General features: G+C 35.9%; 1 protein-coding gene across 1 annotated transcript in view; it reads left to right on the forward strand.

The window, feature by feature from the left end:
• Positions 1-17,596, forward strand: part of ZNF407 (zinc finger protein 407) — a 344,407-nt gene that overhangs the window by 187,200 nt on the left and 139,611 nt on the right. The window contains exon 5 of the mRNA XM_055798527.1: positions 13,200-13,366. Coding sequence (XP_055654502.1) covers positions 13,200-13,366 — 167 coding nt within the window. The remainder of the gene's footprint in view (positions 1-13,199; positions 13,367-17,596) is intronic.

Raw genomic sequence — 17,596 nt, forward strand, 5'->3', positions numbered from 1 at the left:
GTAGAGCAAGTTATTTGTTATGGTAACTTTTTGACCTATTTAATAAGTACTTAAAGGAGTGTAGTGCAGTTTTTATTGTACTCTGCTGTGTACAGTTATGAAGTGTGGTACATAATAAAATAAAAGCAATAATGTGGATATTTCAGAGGGATCCATCAGAGCAGACCTGCAGCAACATATTTCATCTGGTTTGTCTGGCTATGAAGCCTTGCAAGTTATAGCTGAAATAACTAGGAACAATATTGTGGTTATGACTTGCAATTGTTTACCATTGTAAACAGCAGAGTTATTATGTGTTTACCCTTTTTGATGCTCAGAACCATTTTTTCAATAAGTTCATTAACACCTGCATACATTTAGCTGTGAAAAATGGCATGTCTTTTACATGCTCATACCTTAAAAATATTTGCGTCAACTAGCAACAGTAATATGCATCTAAATTAAAGTATAGTTTTATTGAGATATGATGTGGAAAAGCAGAATTATTAAAAAAGACTTAACAGTTGCAGAACTAATAAAAAACCACAGAGGGTTATGAAGATCCTTTATATGACAATTTTCAAGTTTAATTTGGGAGGGCAACTACAAGCTTGGACAATTGAGCTGCTCTATGAGTTCCTGAGACCCACTCATGGAAAAAGTGCCTTTTTATGGGGAAGAGGGAGAGAAGTTACTTGTTACTTGTGGGTAGGTGGGTGTTTGTTCTTGGTTTTGTTTTTGTTTTTTGATTTTTCAGTTTGATTCATTTTTATTCTTTGTCTTTTTTTAAGATTCTTTTTTCCCCGAAATGTGGTCATTGTGTTCCTTGAAAATAGCAGTCACCTAAATTCTTTATCTAAATGCTCAAAGAAATCGGTGAGAGTTTTCACTGTGATAGGGGATTTAAGTTTTGGGTGACTGCTGGTAAATTTTTACTGAATAATTTTTCATTTTCATAATATTCCTGTGGCTATAAGTTTTGTAACATCCTGAGTTCAAGAGAAAAACCAACTGATTGGACCTCCAGGAAGTGCCCTGATGATAATCAGCCTCGTGTGCAAGACAGAAAGGCTGATAGTCAGAAATTGCTCTTTAAACTAAGACAGTCTGTCAGTCTTTAGGAATGGTGGGGAATGGCCTATTTATGTAATCAGATACTAAAGCTGGGAAGAAGCTGTCAGGCACATTCTTGTTGTGTAAGCAGCAGGCAAACTGTGCTTTATCTGACAGACAGTGTGTAAATCTGTCCATGCAAAAATCCAAATGTTTAGTTTGCTTCTAGTCACTGTAATAATCTGCTTATTTTCTTTTGCTAGAGCGATGACATCATTTAGTAGAATGCACCACAGACAGGAGTCCTAGATAAGGCTCTGTTACTGTCAGTCATTCACTCTTTGATTGGCAAGGAGATAAATAGGAATTTACTAGAGGTTTGCTTTCAGCTAAAAGAGCAGACAACACCCTGGGATAAGTGTATGAAGAGCAAGTGTGTTTAGCACTTTCAGCCTTACAGCTTGGAAAAATGTCTAGAATAAGAGTCCTTCAAAATTCAGTGTTAAAATTTGGGACTGTATTAGCAATAGCTGAGCAGTCTTCCTGAACAGAGAAGTACTCAGATTAATTGATAAAGTAAGCAGTTGCAATGGAGTAGCAGAAAAACCTGTGCATAAGTTCTGGGTATCTGTATTAGTTTCACTGCTACCATGTTTGAGACTGAGATATGTTTCTTTCTGAAATTCTAAGAGACTGGTAATGGTTTATGACTGATGGCACTGTCATTTGCCTGATGGTTCATCAGACCAGACCTGACATGGAAAAATATCCTGCTTTTTAGATCAGCTGTGGTTGACTCTACAGTATTTATATCATGGAAATGACTATCCAGGTGTGCTTTCAGAGTTACTGTAGCCAATAATAAGCAGTCCATGATCTAAACTTACCAAATACTTTATTTGTTGCTGACAGGGTCATATTTTGGTATGGACAGACTGAGAAGAAAACTTAGAAATAAAACTACATTATAATAGGAAAGATAGTCTAATCTTTTTTAAGGACATTTAATCTTCTAAATCTTCTGATTTCATTTAATTTTAAAGGGTAATAAAATATGATTGAAATACATCTGAAATGTAGTTTAATAAAAGTAATCTGCTGTACTGAAAATCTACTGTTTTGTCGATCTGAAGATTTAGGGATGAAACCGTGAAAATGGAAGTACTTAGATCTTAGACTTCAGGGTTATTGTAGTTTTTGTTGCACATATTTATGTTTTCTTAAGTAGGCAGTGCCAATTATTTAAAAATTGTAATGAAACTTCTTTAGATTTATTGGAAGAATCTTAAAAAAAATTAATCTCCAGGTCATAAGAAGGTAAGACATAGCAGAAACATGACCAATTAGGGGAACATACCTGGCAGAAGAATCCATTTCTGTGCATGAAGTCAATTGTTCACATTCCTATTGTTTCCAAAATTATAGACACCATAAATGAGCAGCTGTTAAAAGCATAACGATTTGCGCAACAATGCTCTGATCCTCTTGTGTTTATATTTAGAAGGGGAACTGCATTTTGCTTAGGAATCACAACCTTGAATGATAATATCTTGATTAAAAATACATGCATATCTTGGTAATGTTATGCACATCCTCCATTTAAAAATAAGGAGAGAACAACAATTAAACACTTCCCATGTGCTAATTTTTGTTTAATTTCAAAGAGTTAACCTTCTGAGAAGAAAGCTTCTGCTAGCACATTAGTGATAAACATTCCATTAAAATAGAGATAAATACTATATAATACTCTCAAATAGACATTTTTCCTGTTGAATCCTGGGATGCTTTCTACAGAAGTCTCAGTATATTTTTAATGAGATTGTACATCAGTTTATGTGTTGTAGTTTAGACATATTGGCTTTAATTATTTTTGAATGTGCAGTTTTTACAGTAGACAGAATATATATGATTTAAGACTCACCACAGCACTCTGAATATCACTTGGCATTTTAGCAAAATGTGTGATATTAAAAAGACCATGAATTTTAGCTGGATTTTCATTATTTTCTCAAACATATAATATTCCTCTTTACTCTCGATTCTTGTATTCCACATGTGCAACATTTTGCGTATTATATTAAAACAATTATATCAGTCTTATCATCTCGCTGTACTGTGCTTCCACTATTATCACAAATAATACTAAGTTGACCTAATTCAACGTTCTCTGCCAACTGAGTGCTATGGTGTTTTGCCTAAATCACAAGGAAATCAAAAGAAAATCTTACAAAACCCAGTTTCAAAGGGGTCTTGAAAGGTTGACCAATGCTTAAAGTGGAAATTTTGTTTAAGTACTTGAAAATCTTTTAAGGTCAGTATCAGTCTTCCCCTTGCTATAATATAAGCAAAATTATAAAGCATATGTTTTACTTGAGTTTAAACATCTTTCAGTAATGCTGGCAAACTGTTGCGAACATTATGCCAGTGGACAAAACCATGGAAATGAAAGTGACTGAAACAGCTCATGTAAAATGAAAATGAACAGTTATTTTGATTATGCCAGCTGAGATACAATAAACAAACAGATGAAAAGTAAATGAGAATTTGGAAACTCAGTTTTTAATAAACTAATAATTTGTTAACAATGTAAGCTTGATGTACTATATCTTAGTCCTTTTGACAAGACTCATTTTGTTGTAGCCGTAGCATCATTGTAGAGCCTGATCTAATACTTATAGAACACAGTATAATCTCATTGACTTCAATACAAGTTGAATTGGACTAATAATGAAAAATTGCATTATAATAATATTAGGTTTAGAAAAAAAATAGTGCTTATAGCTGATTTGAGTCAAACTGAGTTTGTCTGATATTTTACTGATGTCAGTAAAATCATACTGTAAGTTGGTATTGCTGTGCTGTGACAACTGTGGACTCTGAGTCTGAGAACCTATTAAAATCACAAATCAGCAGTCATTCTTTTATAAGACTGTACAGATATTTGTCTAAATACAATACCAAAATAAATAACTTTGTAAAAATCAATTAGTGGGAAGTTATCAACTGCAGAGATCAAATAAAAGACATGTTACCATTTTTTCTTGCTTTAAATTTTTAGTAACTATGTGATACATTATTTTAAGCATATAGTCTTATTTTTCCTTTAGGAAATTTTCTGATTTTCTTTTTGAATTTTTTTATAAATCACGGTTCTATTTTATTCACTATGATTTCATGTGAAAGTAAATTAAAAACAGCAAAGATTTAAAAACAAAACAACCCACTAATTGAATAAAAACTGTTTTATTAAAAAATTCTAAGTTTTGATTTTTTTTTTCCTGTAAAATGATTATTTGACTGAGCAATTTGATTTAAAAGAGAAAAAAATGCTGAAAAACATACAAAATGTGTGGTTTCTGCTCCCCTATATATTTAAGATACCTTCTGTCTGGCTCTAAGGACATTTTCTCTCATTTCTCCTCAATTTAAAGAAATACACGAACCATGCATCCATAGTAAATTAATTTTTTTTAGTGGCTATAGCATTGGAACTTTTTTTTTTTTTTTAGAAAATACCTTTAAAATGCAGTTGTCAAAATCAAAGTCTTTGTCTACTTGTCAGCGCTGCAGCACAGAGTTATACTGTGAATGACTCTCTTATTAGAATTAGACCATGCTGGGGAGGTTTACAAACAAACAGGGAAATCTGGGCTTCTCACTAGCAGGTGAACTTTTCTTACTGGTAGCTGTACTCAGGTTAAATTAACCACCAGATACAAACTATTGCTGGCACGTGGATTTGAGTAAGTCTGATGTTTTAAGCAGTCTGAAGCATAGCAGCATATGTTAAAATTTAATTAAGAATTAGCTGAGCTACAAATACATATAATTCCCAATATGCGTTTTGTTAAAATTAAGAGGAACCTTCTTTTCAGGCAAATGTAACATTAAAGCCTTACTCAGTCACTTTCTTGGCAGCCACACGTCCATCAGGCCACTGTAGTTTTCCAGGCTTTGTTAATCTATCCACAATGGTTTAGCATTTCCCAAGGTGCTCCCAAAAGACTTAAGAGTTGCAAGGGGTCAACCAAACATGGCTGGATTGGGAGGGGGCTTTGGAACTGAATGTCCACATTAGACTTAGCTGTTGCACTCCATTTCCTGTAATACCTGATGAAACTCTGACTTGAAAAAGCAAAATAATCCTTGTCCCATACATGCTGAAATCTTCCAGTTTTCCCACCCTTCTGTCCTACTGAGATGTATGTGTCTGATGCTGGATGAGCTCTGCAGTTCATGGAAGCAAGCCTTGATTTTCACCTTTTTTCTTTGTAAAACCCAAGGTCTACCCTGATTTTCAGCTTCATAAAAACATTGTACTCTCATCATCTCTGACTGCATAAAAACAGCTGTCTCTCAGTATGTAGTCTTTATAGGAGTTTTCAAAGGCTGTTTCAACTGTAAATGTAAACAGAAATCACATGCACACACACCCCCCAAATCTCTTTTTTCTTGATGATGTTGCTGAGTGTAATGTGCTTGACACAAGACATTTCCAGAAATGCATGGCATGGTGTAGTTTCTCTGATACCATACCACTTTGCTGTTTTACAAGCTACAGCGTGTCACAGATTAAAGCTTTGTTGGATGCAACAAAGCTGGCAATAAATAAACCTCTCTGATGTCACTGTGACCTAAATTAAACTCATTGTGTTTCCTTCGTTTTGTTAGCAAAAGAGTAGTTTTCATCACTTTTGTAAGGCCTTTAGAGTTTTAAAAAATGTATTTTTAATAAAGATTTTAATTAAGTTGGGAATTAATTGTTGTTCAGAGTAAGAGTCAGTATCTCCTGGTTTCTAGCTATTATGTGCTGGGTTTTTTGGATACGATAGAATGCCAAGGGTAGAAGACTTTAGCATTTTAGAAAAATCAGAAATGTGAGAACTCCCAAGTAGCTGATTGCAAATTTACAAAGAAAAGCTGATCTCCAGCACCTGGTGAATATAGAGAGATGAGTTTTATTTGTCTTTTAAAATTATATACACTTGAGCATGGGGGTAGTCAGAAGCCTGGAAGAAAAAATTATTTTGTCTACTCAGGTCTAGTACAGGATTGAAGGTTTTTTTGCAAACATTATACTTAATTAGACTACAGTCTAGTTTGACTCTTAGACCTAGTTAGATATCCATCCTGAAGAGGAAACTTTTCATGGGAGCTCTGCTCAAGGCTTAAACTATTAACTTTATATACAGCAAAACTTGCTGTTAACAGTCTGCTCCTGCAAACATGCAGTAGAATAACAGGTCAACTCTTACCTGAGTGGGTGTTCCATCTCAGAGGGGATGGTAAGATTTAGCTCAAAATTAATATGTAACCATTGCTTTTCAAGCATCACCAGTCTGTGAGTTGATTTTATTGGCTATTGGTATTTATTCTAATGACACAAGTCACTGTCAACATTGCTATTCTGCTGTAAGATACTAGTTTTATGGTGGTGAGCTGCTAGATTTCCAAAGTAAAAAAAAACGTAATAATTGACAGCAAATATCAAAAGCATCGTTAAAACGTAGGAACTGTTTCTCTTTGTGAAACAGGAAACAACCACTGGTATCATGGTGCCAATAATTTTGAGTTCAAATATTTATCTTGATTTCCCTTCTATTTTCAAAATGTATGGAAAGAAATTTCTAAAAACCTTGAAGACAGATAATGGTTTAATTAAAATTGAAATGAAAAGACATTTCTAAACACAAGCTTTGCTTTAACTGTATCCATCTTTGGAGATGTTCTGAGTATGTAAATGACATCTTGCTGTAACCTTTGGAACATACATGGTATCTCAGGGTAGTCTCATCTCTTAAAATGTGCAGGCATTTGATAGCATAATCTGTGTTTAGAGTCATAAAGATCCTAGTGGTTTGAATCTGGTCTTCTGAACTCCAGTACAGTGTAGGTTCCTCTTAAAAATTAAAGACATGTATTTACAAACATGTGGATGAGTCACATTCAGTCTAATTTATAGACTGAACTACAGTACTGTTTTTTCCTTCTGCCTCTGCCTGAATGCCACGAGCTACTTGTGCTTCTGTAGAACATTTAGTCAACTGATTTATTTTCTTCCTCAGAATTGAAAATCTTTCATAATTTTCTCCCCTCAGAATCGAATATAAATCTATGAGATTTATTTATCCAGAATAGGTTTAGGGCAGACCAAGCTTTTGTTAGGCAAAAACATTGTCATATGCATTGTAGTCACAACTGAGAAATTAATGATGGAGAGCAACTGATAAAGGTAATGGAACTGCAAAAAATGTGCCCATTTTATAGCACTGTTCCATTAGATTGTGTTAATCCAGGATTTCTGTTCCAGTGCCATGTTCTAGAATCCTTTAGGTAAAGAAAAAAGTGTTCAAATGGAACTGTAAGTTTTATTGGCATAAAAGCTTTTGAATCCCTACTATTATATACAGATGTTCATTTTTTTCTACATTATATATTTGTCCTAGTAAAACCTCATAGAGTAGTGTTAATGAAACATACCTTTATGTGCATTAAACAGTAGGCTGTCACACTATTTTAAGTGATTCTATGTTATAAAAAGCTCTGCAGCAAAATTAATGTTACAAAATTGACAGAATATTATAACCCTGTGGAAGATGATAAATTTAAAACTTTCCATTATACCTTAATGAATACAATGGGAATCATGAGGCTGTGTCTGGTGGTTGCATCACATCTTTCAGTTGGCTTGTAAGGCCGTTTTCCTCACATAAAGTAATTTTACTCCTACTTTGTTTATACTTGTTTATGTTTGAAGATATTTTTAATTTGGAACATAGAAATTTAAATTGCAAGAAGTCTGAATTTTGACTACATTTCACCTCAAAATGTACTGCAGAGTCACAGGAGAGACTGAAGAAAGAGATGTATTCTAGCTTGTATATTGCTAGTGGAGTTGTTAACCAACCTGTAGCTACAGGCCTACATTTTCCTCTGCTGTGCTGCTTCATTGAATGCAACGGGCCAATTTTGTCACTTCTGTGACACAAGGCTTTCAGGCCAGTGTGTTAGGACAGGTAAATTTGAAATCGGTGATATTTAAAAGCTGAAGCAAAGGTCAGAAATTGATGAGCGTAACCTATTGCTGATGCACAAGTCAGACAGAACAATCTTATTTTAAGACTGAGAGTTGAGGCAATGGCAGTTGTGAAAACACTTTTTTTCCCTCGGAGCTGAAGAAATATGAGTGCTGATAAGTGCAGGCTCCCCCCCGGTGCAATTTTTGAGAGACTTTTCAGAATGTGATGTAGTCAAGTTTTCAGACCCATTTGAACAAGTGTGTTGAATGTACCATATTTTTTTGTTGGTTTGCTTTTTTCAAAGGTGTGATAAATTACCTCACACATTGCTCAGTTTTCCAAGCTGCATTTGTTTTTGAGGCATCAGTATGCAATTCTTCCATGCAAGTATCCTTTTCTCAGGATAACTGCATGTTTCAGACTGTCCTCTGATAGGTGCTTACTGGCACTTATTGATTTATGTATTTTTAAATGCTTAAAAACAGGTACAGTTTAGTGGTGCAATTACATCTTAAAATTTATACACATATTTCAACAGTAGGTTGTGACCCACCAGAATAAAGCCAGATCAATTACACAAACTTCAAGAACTTAGAGGAATATATTTGCTTGTTGGATTTGGGGTTACCACTTAAGGTCATAATCCAGTTTTAGTAATCTGCAAAAATGGTACACAGTTCAGTGTTGCTTTTAGGTATGTTCCACAGCTTTCCATCCTACTGCCATACCCGTCTCCTTGCAAGACTATTGAGGGTAAGAACATTCTCTTTCTATAACTATCACATAGGAAGCTTGTGTTTCTGGTAGGTGCTTATTAGGAAGATGTGATGGAATCAGTATAATTATATCATCGATGTCTTCTGCATAGATTTTGTGTAGTAATATTTGAACTAATAAGCATCTGGATTCCCTGCTGAAAAATTACTATGAAATTTTTAAAACCCCTTCCCTGCCTACCCCACCCCCCACCTGACAGTGAATTATTCAGGTCTTGAAAATGCAGCTTTCCATCAGATTTCAGGGCCCAAGATCTATGTGGTTTCCAATGCAGAAATTTTGAATTTGGAAAACATCAATTATATTCCGTTCCTGCATAACCATCCCTGGAAAGTATATCAGCCCACGAAAAAGAAAAGAACACATACACTTCATGTGTGATAATTTTATGCATACTATGTTTTCTGAGCGAAACTTAATTTTTCTTACACTTTGAGATACCCTTTTTTGTTGACTATAACTTTGTCAATGTGAGTGTTATGGGTTAAGAGTAAGGATAGGAAGCTGTGTTTGTGTGTGTAGGAGGTTTTAAGTAGCAGCAAGGAAGATGACAAAAATGGGTGCTAAGGTGGAGGACTGAGAAAAAGATGACTGAACATAGGATCAGGAAAAGGTAAGTGAAGGGAGAGAGGGTGTATAATGTAGGGACAGAAGAGCTGATGAATTGTGGTTTGTGCTTTCAGCAAGAAGGGTAAGTTTAATATGGCATATATTAGGTTTCTTGTACCATTAGCAAATTTTGTCGAGATCTAATGCAGTCCCCAATTCCTGCATTTGTTCGTGTAAAGGATATGTGTTGTCTTTTTATCAATGGTGGCATAAATTTATGCAGGCCCCACTGATGGATCGTGTGAAAGTGGGGTTTTTTTTCAAAAATTTGAAATGTTTATTTTGTTGTTTGTTCTGTAGGAAAACATGGGGTTTAACAATTGAAACAGAGCTAAGGCATATGGGTTACTGTCCAAAAGGGGGAAAAAAATGTCAGAAAACTTCATGTGAGAAGTATTTTGAAAGGCAAAAGTCTTCTCCACAAAATGATGCTTGTAGAGCAGGGCCATCTTGCATGTTGAATGAACCAGGAACCCTGTGGAAAAAAAAAACAAACCAAACATTCCTTGTTAAACTCTGGATGGATAAATTTCTTTCCCTATATTCCTTGTAAACCACACTCTGCTGGTGCTGCTGCCAACCAGTTTGTGATAACTGGCCGACACTGCAACCTTTCCTTTGAGAAAAATTGTTAAAAGGGCCTTTGCTAACCACAGGTGGATACAAAACATCAGGAAATCAGCAGCAGTACTGTTTATATCTTGTGCTTGAGTAAGAATGTTCAACATATGTATGACAATATAAACTGTCATAAACTTTGATCAGTAATTCTTGCATGAAATTCTGTTGCAAATGTTGGAAGTGAGCAACAGAAACTTGTTAAAATATTCCAAGTCTAAAAGCACTGAGAAACAACAAAAAAAAGCCTGATTAATTTAACAATTGTTTATTTACAAAAATATCTACATTGAAGTGCCTAAGCAGCTGTACTGTCTCTGAACCTGAGACAAGTAGAAATCACTATCATCACTAGAGCCTCCTGTGATCTGTTTCTATCCTTCTCCATTTAGGGCAACTAATAAATAAATAAAAAAAATAAAACAAAAAAAAAAAAGGGGGGGGGAAGGAAAAAAGAATACAAAGATAGCTTAACAGAGGTCAGAAACTCTGTTTGGACTGCTACCAAAGGCACACACAGGGGTTGGTTAGAGATGGAGTCGCAGCTTTAATTCTGATTTTTCTGGCTTTTGTCACTTCAAAGACAGACTCTCAGTGTTATTTTAACATTTTTATTGTGTGTGAATAATAGAGTACACATTGAGGTTCAATAGGTGCAATACTGTTAAATGTACGTCTTGGTGGATTTAAAAATGAGGGATTTATTTTACATTCATAAAGTTGTAATACAGTCTGGAGAAACTATTTGTTAAAAGATAGCATCTACTTAACCTGCTTATTTATTTCTTGTAGTAGAAGGTTAGATCTACAATAAATACACGAGGAAATAAGTAGATAGGGGAATTTATCTTAGAAATAAGATCCCTGTCACGCTTTTGAAATGTGAAATGCATGAAGACCTGTCAGGGAGATATACGGACATGATATTTTTTTACTGTGCATTTGGAAGTATTTAGCTATATTTGTCATTCGCTAGTGCCACTAAGCAGTGATCAAGTGATATAGTAATTTGAAAGTCTGTTTTCAATTCAGCATATATATGGTGGGTTTTTTCCTTTGGGATATAGCAGAACTGTACACAAGTCTTCTTCATCTTTCACTCTCTGTTTGTGAAAATATGTTTTTTGGGGGGAGAAATTAGCATTTGTTTAAATAGGTTGCTTAACATAGATTATTAATTTTTAAGTAAGTCCTTTAAAGAAATTTTCAGTTAGCTTTATTATACATATATGAAAATTGCTGTATTTGTGCAGCAGTTTAGGAAAAAACCTACTGAGTGCAAATTATAGTATTAACATATTAAAACATTTAGCTTTTTCCTAGATTATGGACAGTGACATATCTGGTTTAATCATTTTGTTTGTAACTTGCCAGAAATAATGCATCTTTGATAAGGCAGGCATAAGAGATGGACCTCACAATGCAAACAGTGGAAAAACAGTCTAGACAAGTGAAATAGGGGAATTTCGTAGGCTAGGACAGTTGCTGTTGAAAATGGTGCGGTTATCACCAGACCACACAACCCATTCTTACAAAAATATCACTGATTATTTTGAAGTCTACCAAATTTGTCACTAAATGTTTTTAAATCTGAAAAGCCTAGTTTTAGTTGTATGGAGGCCAAATGATCTGTTCTCTATGGTGTAGGTAGGTAAAAGAGGTGAAATCTATACTCTCCTCATAAACCTGACCTACTGACACCCTGGTCATCTCTCTCTGTCATCACCTCTTGACCTGCACTGCTTCCACATGTCCTCTGCAGAGCACAGGCCCTTCTTGCAGCACCTCTGCCCATATGATTTTTTCCCAGATAAGAAAAAGGATTTTTACAATGTAATGCTGAACACTTAAATAATAGCAGCAATGTCACAGTATGTATTTCACTGCCTTTTTTTGCTGCTGTTATTGAATTAACAGGGCTATAGCAATAACCACATAGTGTGCTTCCATACCTACTAAATAAGTAAACTCACATGTATGAGGAGGCTGAGGCTAGTTACCCTGCTATTAAAGTTTACCTGGTGCTTTACATTTTCTCTATTGATATACCTCTCTGTACACAGTCAGATTTACTTTAATAACTTTGTAGGGAGTTCCTCTGGTTCTGTATTTCTAGGCTTTTATATATTTACATATATATATTTCTTTTTCCTAGCAGGGGAGACTAATTTTATTCCTGCAAAACATGAAGAAACATTTAAAATGTCATGCAAGACAATAATAAAAGATTGTTTGTGGCTTAGATCTCTCTGTTAATTTTTTTTTTTTTAATTTGCCAGCATAAAAATTCACGTTGTATTTGAGACAGTGAGGCATAATATGAAGGTGCAGCCCAATGTTGAGAAAGGGGGACAAAGCCTTTTCAGCTGCAGTATTACAGCTGTAAAACACAAACATCTGAATCAGGGTGTCTGCTTTACCAAAATTCACAGCATGAAACCCGAAATGTGAAACAAGGTTTCCACAGATTTAGGCTGGCTTTGCATGATATTACGAAGTTATCTTGCAGTGCAAAGAAGTGCAGTGGCTCTGCTCAGCAGAATGAATTGCCTTTTCCTTCCTTCCTTGCCACGACTGGGATCTTTTATGTTTCCTGTGGTAACACTGGGGAGGAGAATGCATTATCAGAAAACACTTACTTCGGTTTCTGCAACCCCTTTTAAAAACTGCATTTTCGTTTTGAAACAGTTTTTGTTTATTATCGCAACAGCGTTATTACAAGTAGTATTTCAAGCCGGCAAGGCAGTGGCGGCAGCAGCGGCAGCATGGCACCGAGCAGTGTGATTGTCTGAGTAGTTTAGTATGGATAGCTTTTCATTTAGCCTTCGCTCTGACAGCCAGTGCCCTGGATAAGTGGTGTGGGCCTGCACAGGTGAAATCTATTCTCACATTTGCCTCAGGGGTGACTGGACTGTAACAGAATTTTTCAAACCCGTTGGGCCCAACCGCAAAGCAGAGAATAAATGGCTGAAGTGCCAGGCCTCGACAGAAAAATCAATGCCTGGTTATACAGACATGACAGTCCTGGTCTGCAATTCTCTTCACGAAAGTCTATGCATTTACCATGCTTCGGGTTAAAAATACGCTCCTTTGCTTGCTTTGTGCATGTGCGGGCTTTTAATTCCTCCTCTCTTGCTTACCTAGGAAATTTACATGTCACCTGTGTGACAGGAGCTTCACAGAGAAGTGGGCGCTGAACAACCACATGAAGCTGCACACGGGAGAGAAGCCATTCAAGTGCACCTGGCCCACCTGCCATTATTCTTTCCTCACGGCCTCCGCCATGAAGGACCACTTTAGGACTCACACAGGTTTGGAATGTGTTTCTCCCTAGGGCCACAGCAGAAATGGGTGACAGAGGCAGAAAGGGAGTGACCGCTCCTGTGCCAATTAGTGAAACCGTTTCATTTTTGGAGGGTGCCAGCTTCTGCTTCCAGTTCTTGCCCCACAACAGCTGGAGCTGGGGAACAGCATGCCACGGACTGAAATTAGGGATTTGCCATCTGAGTTTGGTTTAATTGAGCTTCTGGGATGATCGCTCAAACACAACTCATTTCTTTAACGAAGTAAACACATGTAAAAGTAAACATCCTCTTAGCAGTGTCTGCAATAATCCTTTATATATCTATTAAATGGTGGATAGAGCTGCTGGCGACTGAAAACAACCAGGTTTTATGTAAAGAAGCTCAGTTAACTGAGTACAGGTGCAAAGGAAAGAGCAGAAGTAATAAGCTCTTCAGCACTTGTTATTTTTAATAGGAATCCTTTTCTATCCTTGCAGCCTTTGTGTGTGTGTGTGGCACTGTATGCTCAAGTAAAATACCCTCTGAAATACAAGCTTGGTTTTCTTTCTCTTCAGAGAACCATAATTACTGAAAAAAAAAATCAAATTTGGTGATGTATTTCAGATGGGTCAAGTGAGCATTTTTGTAAAATATGTGCTTAAATTTAATTGATTTAAGTTATACAGAACCTTTAAGCAAGGGAACAGGCATTGTTAATTCTAGGTTTGAAGTTAAATAAAATTTAAGCTGTGACAAGTGCAGTGTCTAGAAAATAAGTGCCTGTGAAATATGCCGAAGTCCTTAAAAATACCATTCAGTGCTAATAACAGTAAATATCATTTTTCATACAACCAATATGTGACATTGGTTTCAGAAGAAATAAATGTATGGAATGCAGATTTTGAAATTCTATTAGGCTTCATATAATTATAGTACATAAAGAAAAGCGGTGTAAGGTTGACATTACATTATCTGAGCTCTTCTAGGAACTTAGACATGTGTGTGGTTGAGAAAGGGAAAAAGAGACTTGGAAAAATCATGCTGTACTTACAGCCCGGCCATTTACTTACAGACATCAAACCCAGTGTTTTCACTGGAAGTAAAAATATTTGTTTATTATTCCGGAACAGATTCTCCCCAATTTTCTAAAAATCCATGCTATAGCTTGAAACTGTAGGTTAAAAGTTCCTCCAAAGCTGTTTGTGGGAAGCCCAGGCCTCCTTAGCTTCTTTGACAAGGGTGTTGACGATTTAAGGTCTCCAGCCTGCCCTGAGAGATCACTTATATCGAACAGCAGATGAAAAGCCAGTGCAGATGTAATTTATTGTCGGCGTTTCCTTCTAAAGAATAATTGTGGAGACTTGGCTAGATCAATAATATGGATTTTTGTTGTTAGGTCTTGTAGTCTGCACCATAATGAGAGGTAGGGGACAGTGGCTGTTTTCTAATAGAAAATAAAGGATTGGTTTCCGTGTCTTTCTACATTTGAATGCAAAATGGCACACTTGAAACTAATTCAAGTTGTTAAGAAAGGGACCGTTTTCTATTGCATTTCTGCTATCATATAAACATGGCAAGTTAGATCAGCCCCCTGTACAGCAAGTGAAATATTGCCCTTACATTTTCCCAAAAGTTAAAGTCGCAAATTCTGAAGTTGAAATGATAAAATTGTTAAGCATATCCAGAAGAATGTAAAATACATCTATATATCAATACATGCCCGTAACATGAGATGAAATATTTTGCCTAGATATGAGGGATTCAACCCACATCAAGCTTCAGGGCTAGGAAATGGTGTGAAGTTGAACTTAAAGTCACAGGCGATGAAGTTTTCTCTGTGTGTCTGTGTGGATACATGTATTTATGCATATACCACAATACATACACAAATAAGGTAATTAATTCATTAATGTCCCTGAAAATGAACGTTGCAAAAAAATCAAATACATCACCACCTTTCTTGAGCTTAAAAAGCAGGGGCCAAACCTCCTCCAGTCTCAGGTTTTCAGATCCAAAGCCTCACTGACTCCTTAAAGAGCCCTGCCTGCATGACAGCTCCCAGATCTGACCTAGAGGAGTGTGGAATATTTAACTGGCAAATAATTGTATGGAATGGATCAATTTCCCTATTTTAAAGCTGTTGGTTGGTTTTGAATCATTTCTCTGTGGCTCAAGAAGCTGTTCTAAAGTCCCAAATATAAACTACCTAGCTAATCCATGAGTTTGCAAAGATGGTATGGGTAGCCTGTGTCCTCGTTAGTGTATGAAGCTGCAGTCCATACTGAAGCTTGCTCCTAGACGTTAAATGCAACATGAGCTAATTTATGGCAATATATAGATGACGAGCAATTTCTTGGTAGGCATGTAACAGCATTTAACTTTAAAGTGTGAATTTTATGCTGGGGTGTTAGGCATTGCAGCTACTTAGAAATATTTATACTTAAAATTTACTAATTAATATTTAATTATAATTAATAATTATGTGTAGTCCTTCTATTCCTTTTCTTTGATGTTTTGATGAAGTGCTACATGCCAAAGATCCTGATTTAAAAAAAAACCAAAACAAAAAAACAAAAAACACCAAAAGAAAGAGATTATGCAGAAATCTCTGTGTAAAAATCATGTATAACCTTAGCAATAATATTACTGACAAATATTTTGCAGTAAAATTTGGAGTTTGTTACATCATTTTGCACATATGCATTCTTCATGTGATAGGATGAGTTTCAATTCTGATATTTCTGTTTGTTTGGGTTTTTTAAAATTCAATTGTAATCACAGATGGCTAGAGCTGACTCCTAAAGGGAGGTGCCCAAATTATTTCACGCCTTAGATACTGCCTTGGGATACTCTCATCAATGGACCAAATTTTCAAGAAGTCCCAAAATCCTGTTTCAGTCTGCTTTTCATGACCTAGATTTATTTGCAGAAAATAACAATATACCATTTCCTTTATTCTGAAATGGAGATTAATATGTTCCAATCACATTTCATAGCCTAGCTACCTGGTAGAGGTTAATCAGCATTTTTATGATCCCATTTTAGAGCAGGCTGCCTTAGAAACTTTGAAGGAATTACTTTTCTTCTTGTAGCACAGGGCCCAAGGACTCCCATGCTGCAGCGACTGGGGTGGGGAGCTGGGATTCCTCTGGGGCCTACATGGAGGCAGTGGAGGGAGAGGGCAACTGGTCTCTCTGGTGCTCTCTGGGGAGCTCCCACTCACAAGATGGTCTCTTGCTTATGTTAATGGCATCTGAAGTTAACTGAGGCACTGTGTTTTTCCAGAAAGTTCATGAATTAGCTTGCCTGGTTATGTGAGAATAAACAACAAGGAGGTTTCCATCCCTCTGTCTTCACAGAAGGACTTGGAAATTTGAAACCTGACCTCTTAACCCAGCCATCTTTTGTAGAAACTAAATTTCCTTCCCCACGGGGAATGAATTCCACATCATGGCCCCACCAGCCCGCTCTCCACTATGTTAGTGTGAAAAGAGACAATTTGGCTCCAAAGACTAATGCAATTCTTTAAAAAAAAAATATTTTGAAAATTTCAGTCTTATTTGAGGTCATTGAGTCTATATCTAAGGTTAGCATTATTAAGTCATAATGACCTTCCATATGGCCTTCATGGGCTAAGATTGCTGTGCATGTTAGTACATACCGAGTAAAAATACTGCTGTGAAATGATAGATTGTATTTACAGACAATGGGGCACAATCCTAGCTTCTATTAAAACAAACAACAAACAAAACAAAAACAACAACAACAAAAAAAAACAAACAAAAAACCCAAACTAAAAGGAGAGTGTTTACTCACTTTTAATGAGTGTTGAGCTTGCCAAAATCTCTTAAATTGGTCCAGAGGTCTGGAATGAAGAATTATTTGAAGATGAACAATATGAGTTCTGCTGCAGTTTCAGTAGCAATCCCCAGACCTGTTTTCTTTATGTCATGAAAACTTTAGAAACATAAACAGTGCTGAATTGCCACTGGTACTGAATAATGTGGCTTTTATTGTTGCCTGGGCTCTTCTGTATATTCAAGAAAATAATTTAATACTTATTAATAAATAGAAGGTAACTAAAGATGACTGTGATCTAGTCTGTTGAAAATTTCTCAGTACCCTTAATTTGTTAGTAAATTCAATATATTTTATTTAAGCAGAATCATATATACAGTATATTAACTTTTTTTCCAGGCAATCTTTACTCAGCACAGAAAGGCCAGATGTATGGGAATTGTAAAAAATCAGGATATG

The sequence above is a fragment of the Falco peregrinus genome, chromosome 3 (genome assembly GCF_023634155.1).
Source record: "Falco peregrinus isolate bFalPer1 chromosome 3, bFalPer1.pri, whole genome shotgun sequence".
Lineage (NCBI taxonomy): Eukaryota > Metazoa > Chordata > Aves > Falconiformes > Falconidae > Falco > Falco peregrinus.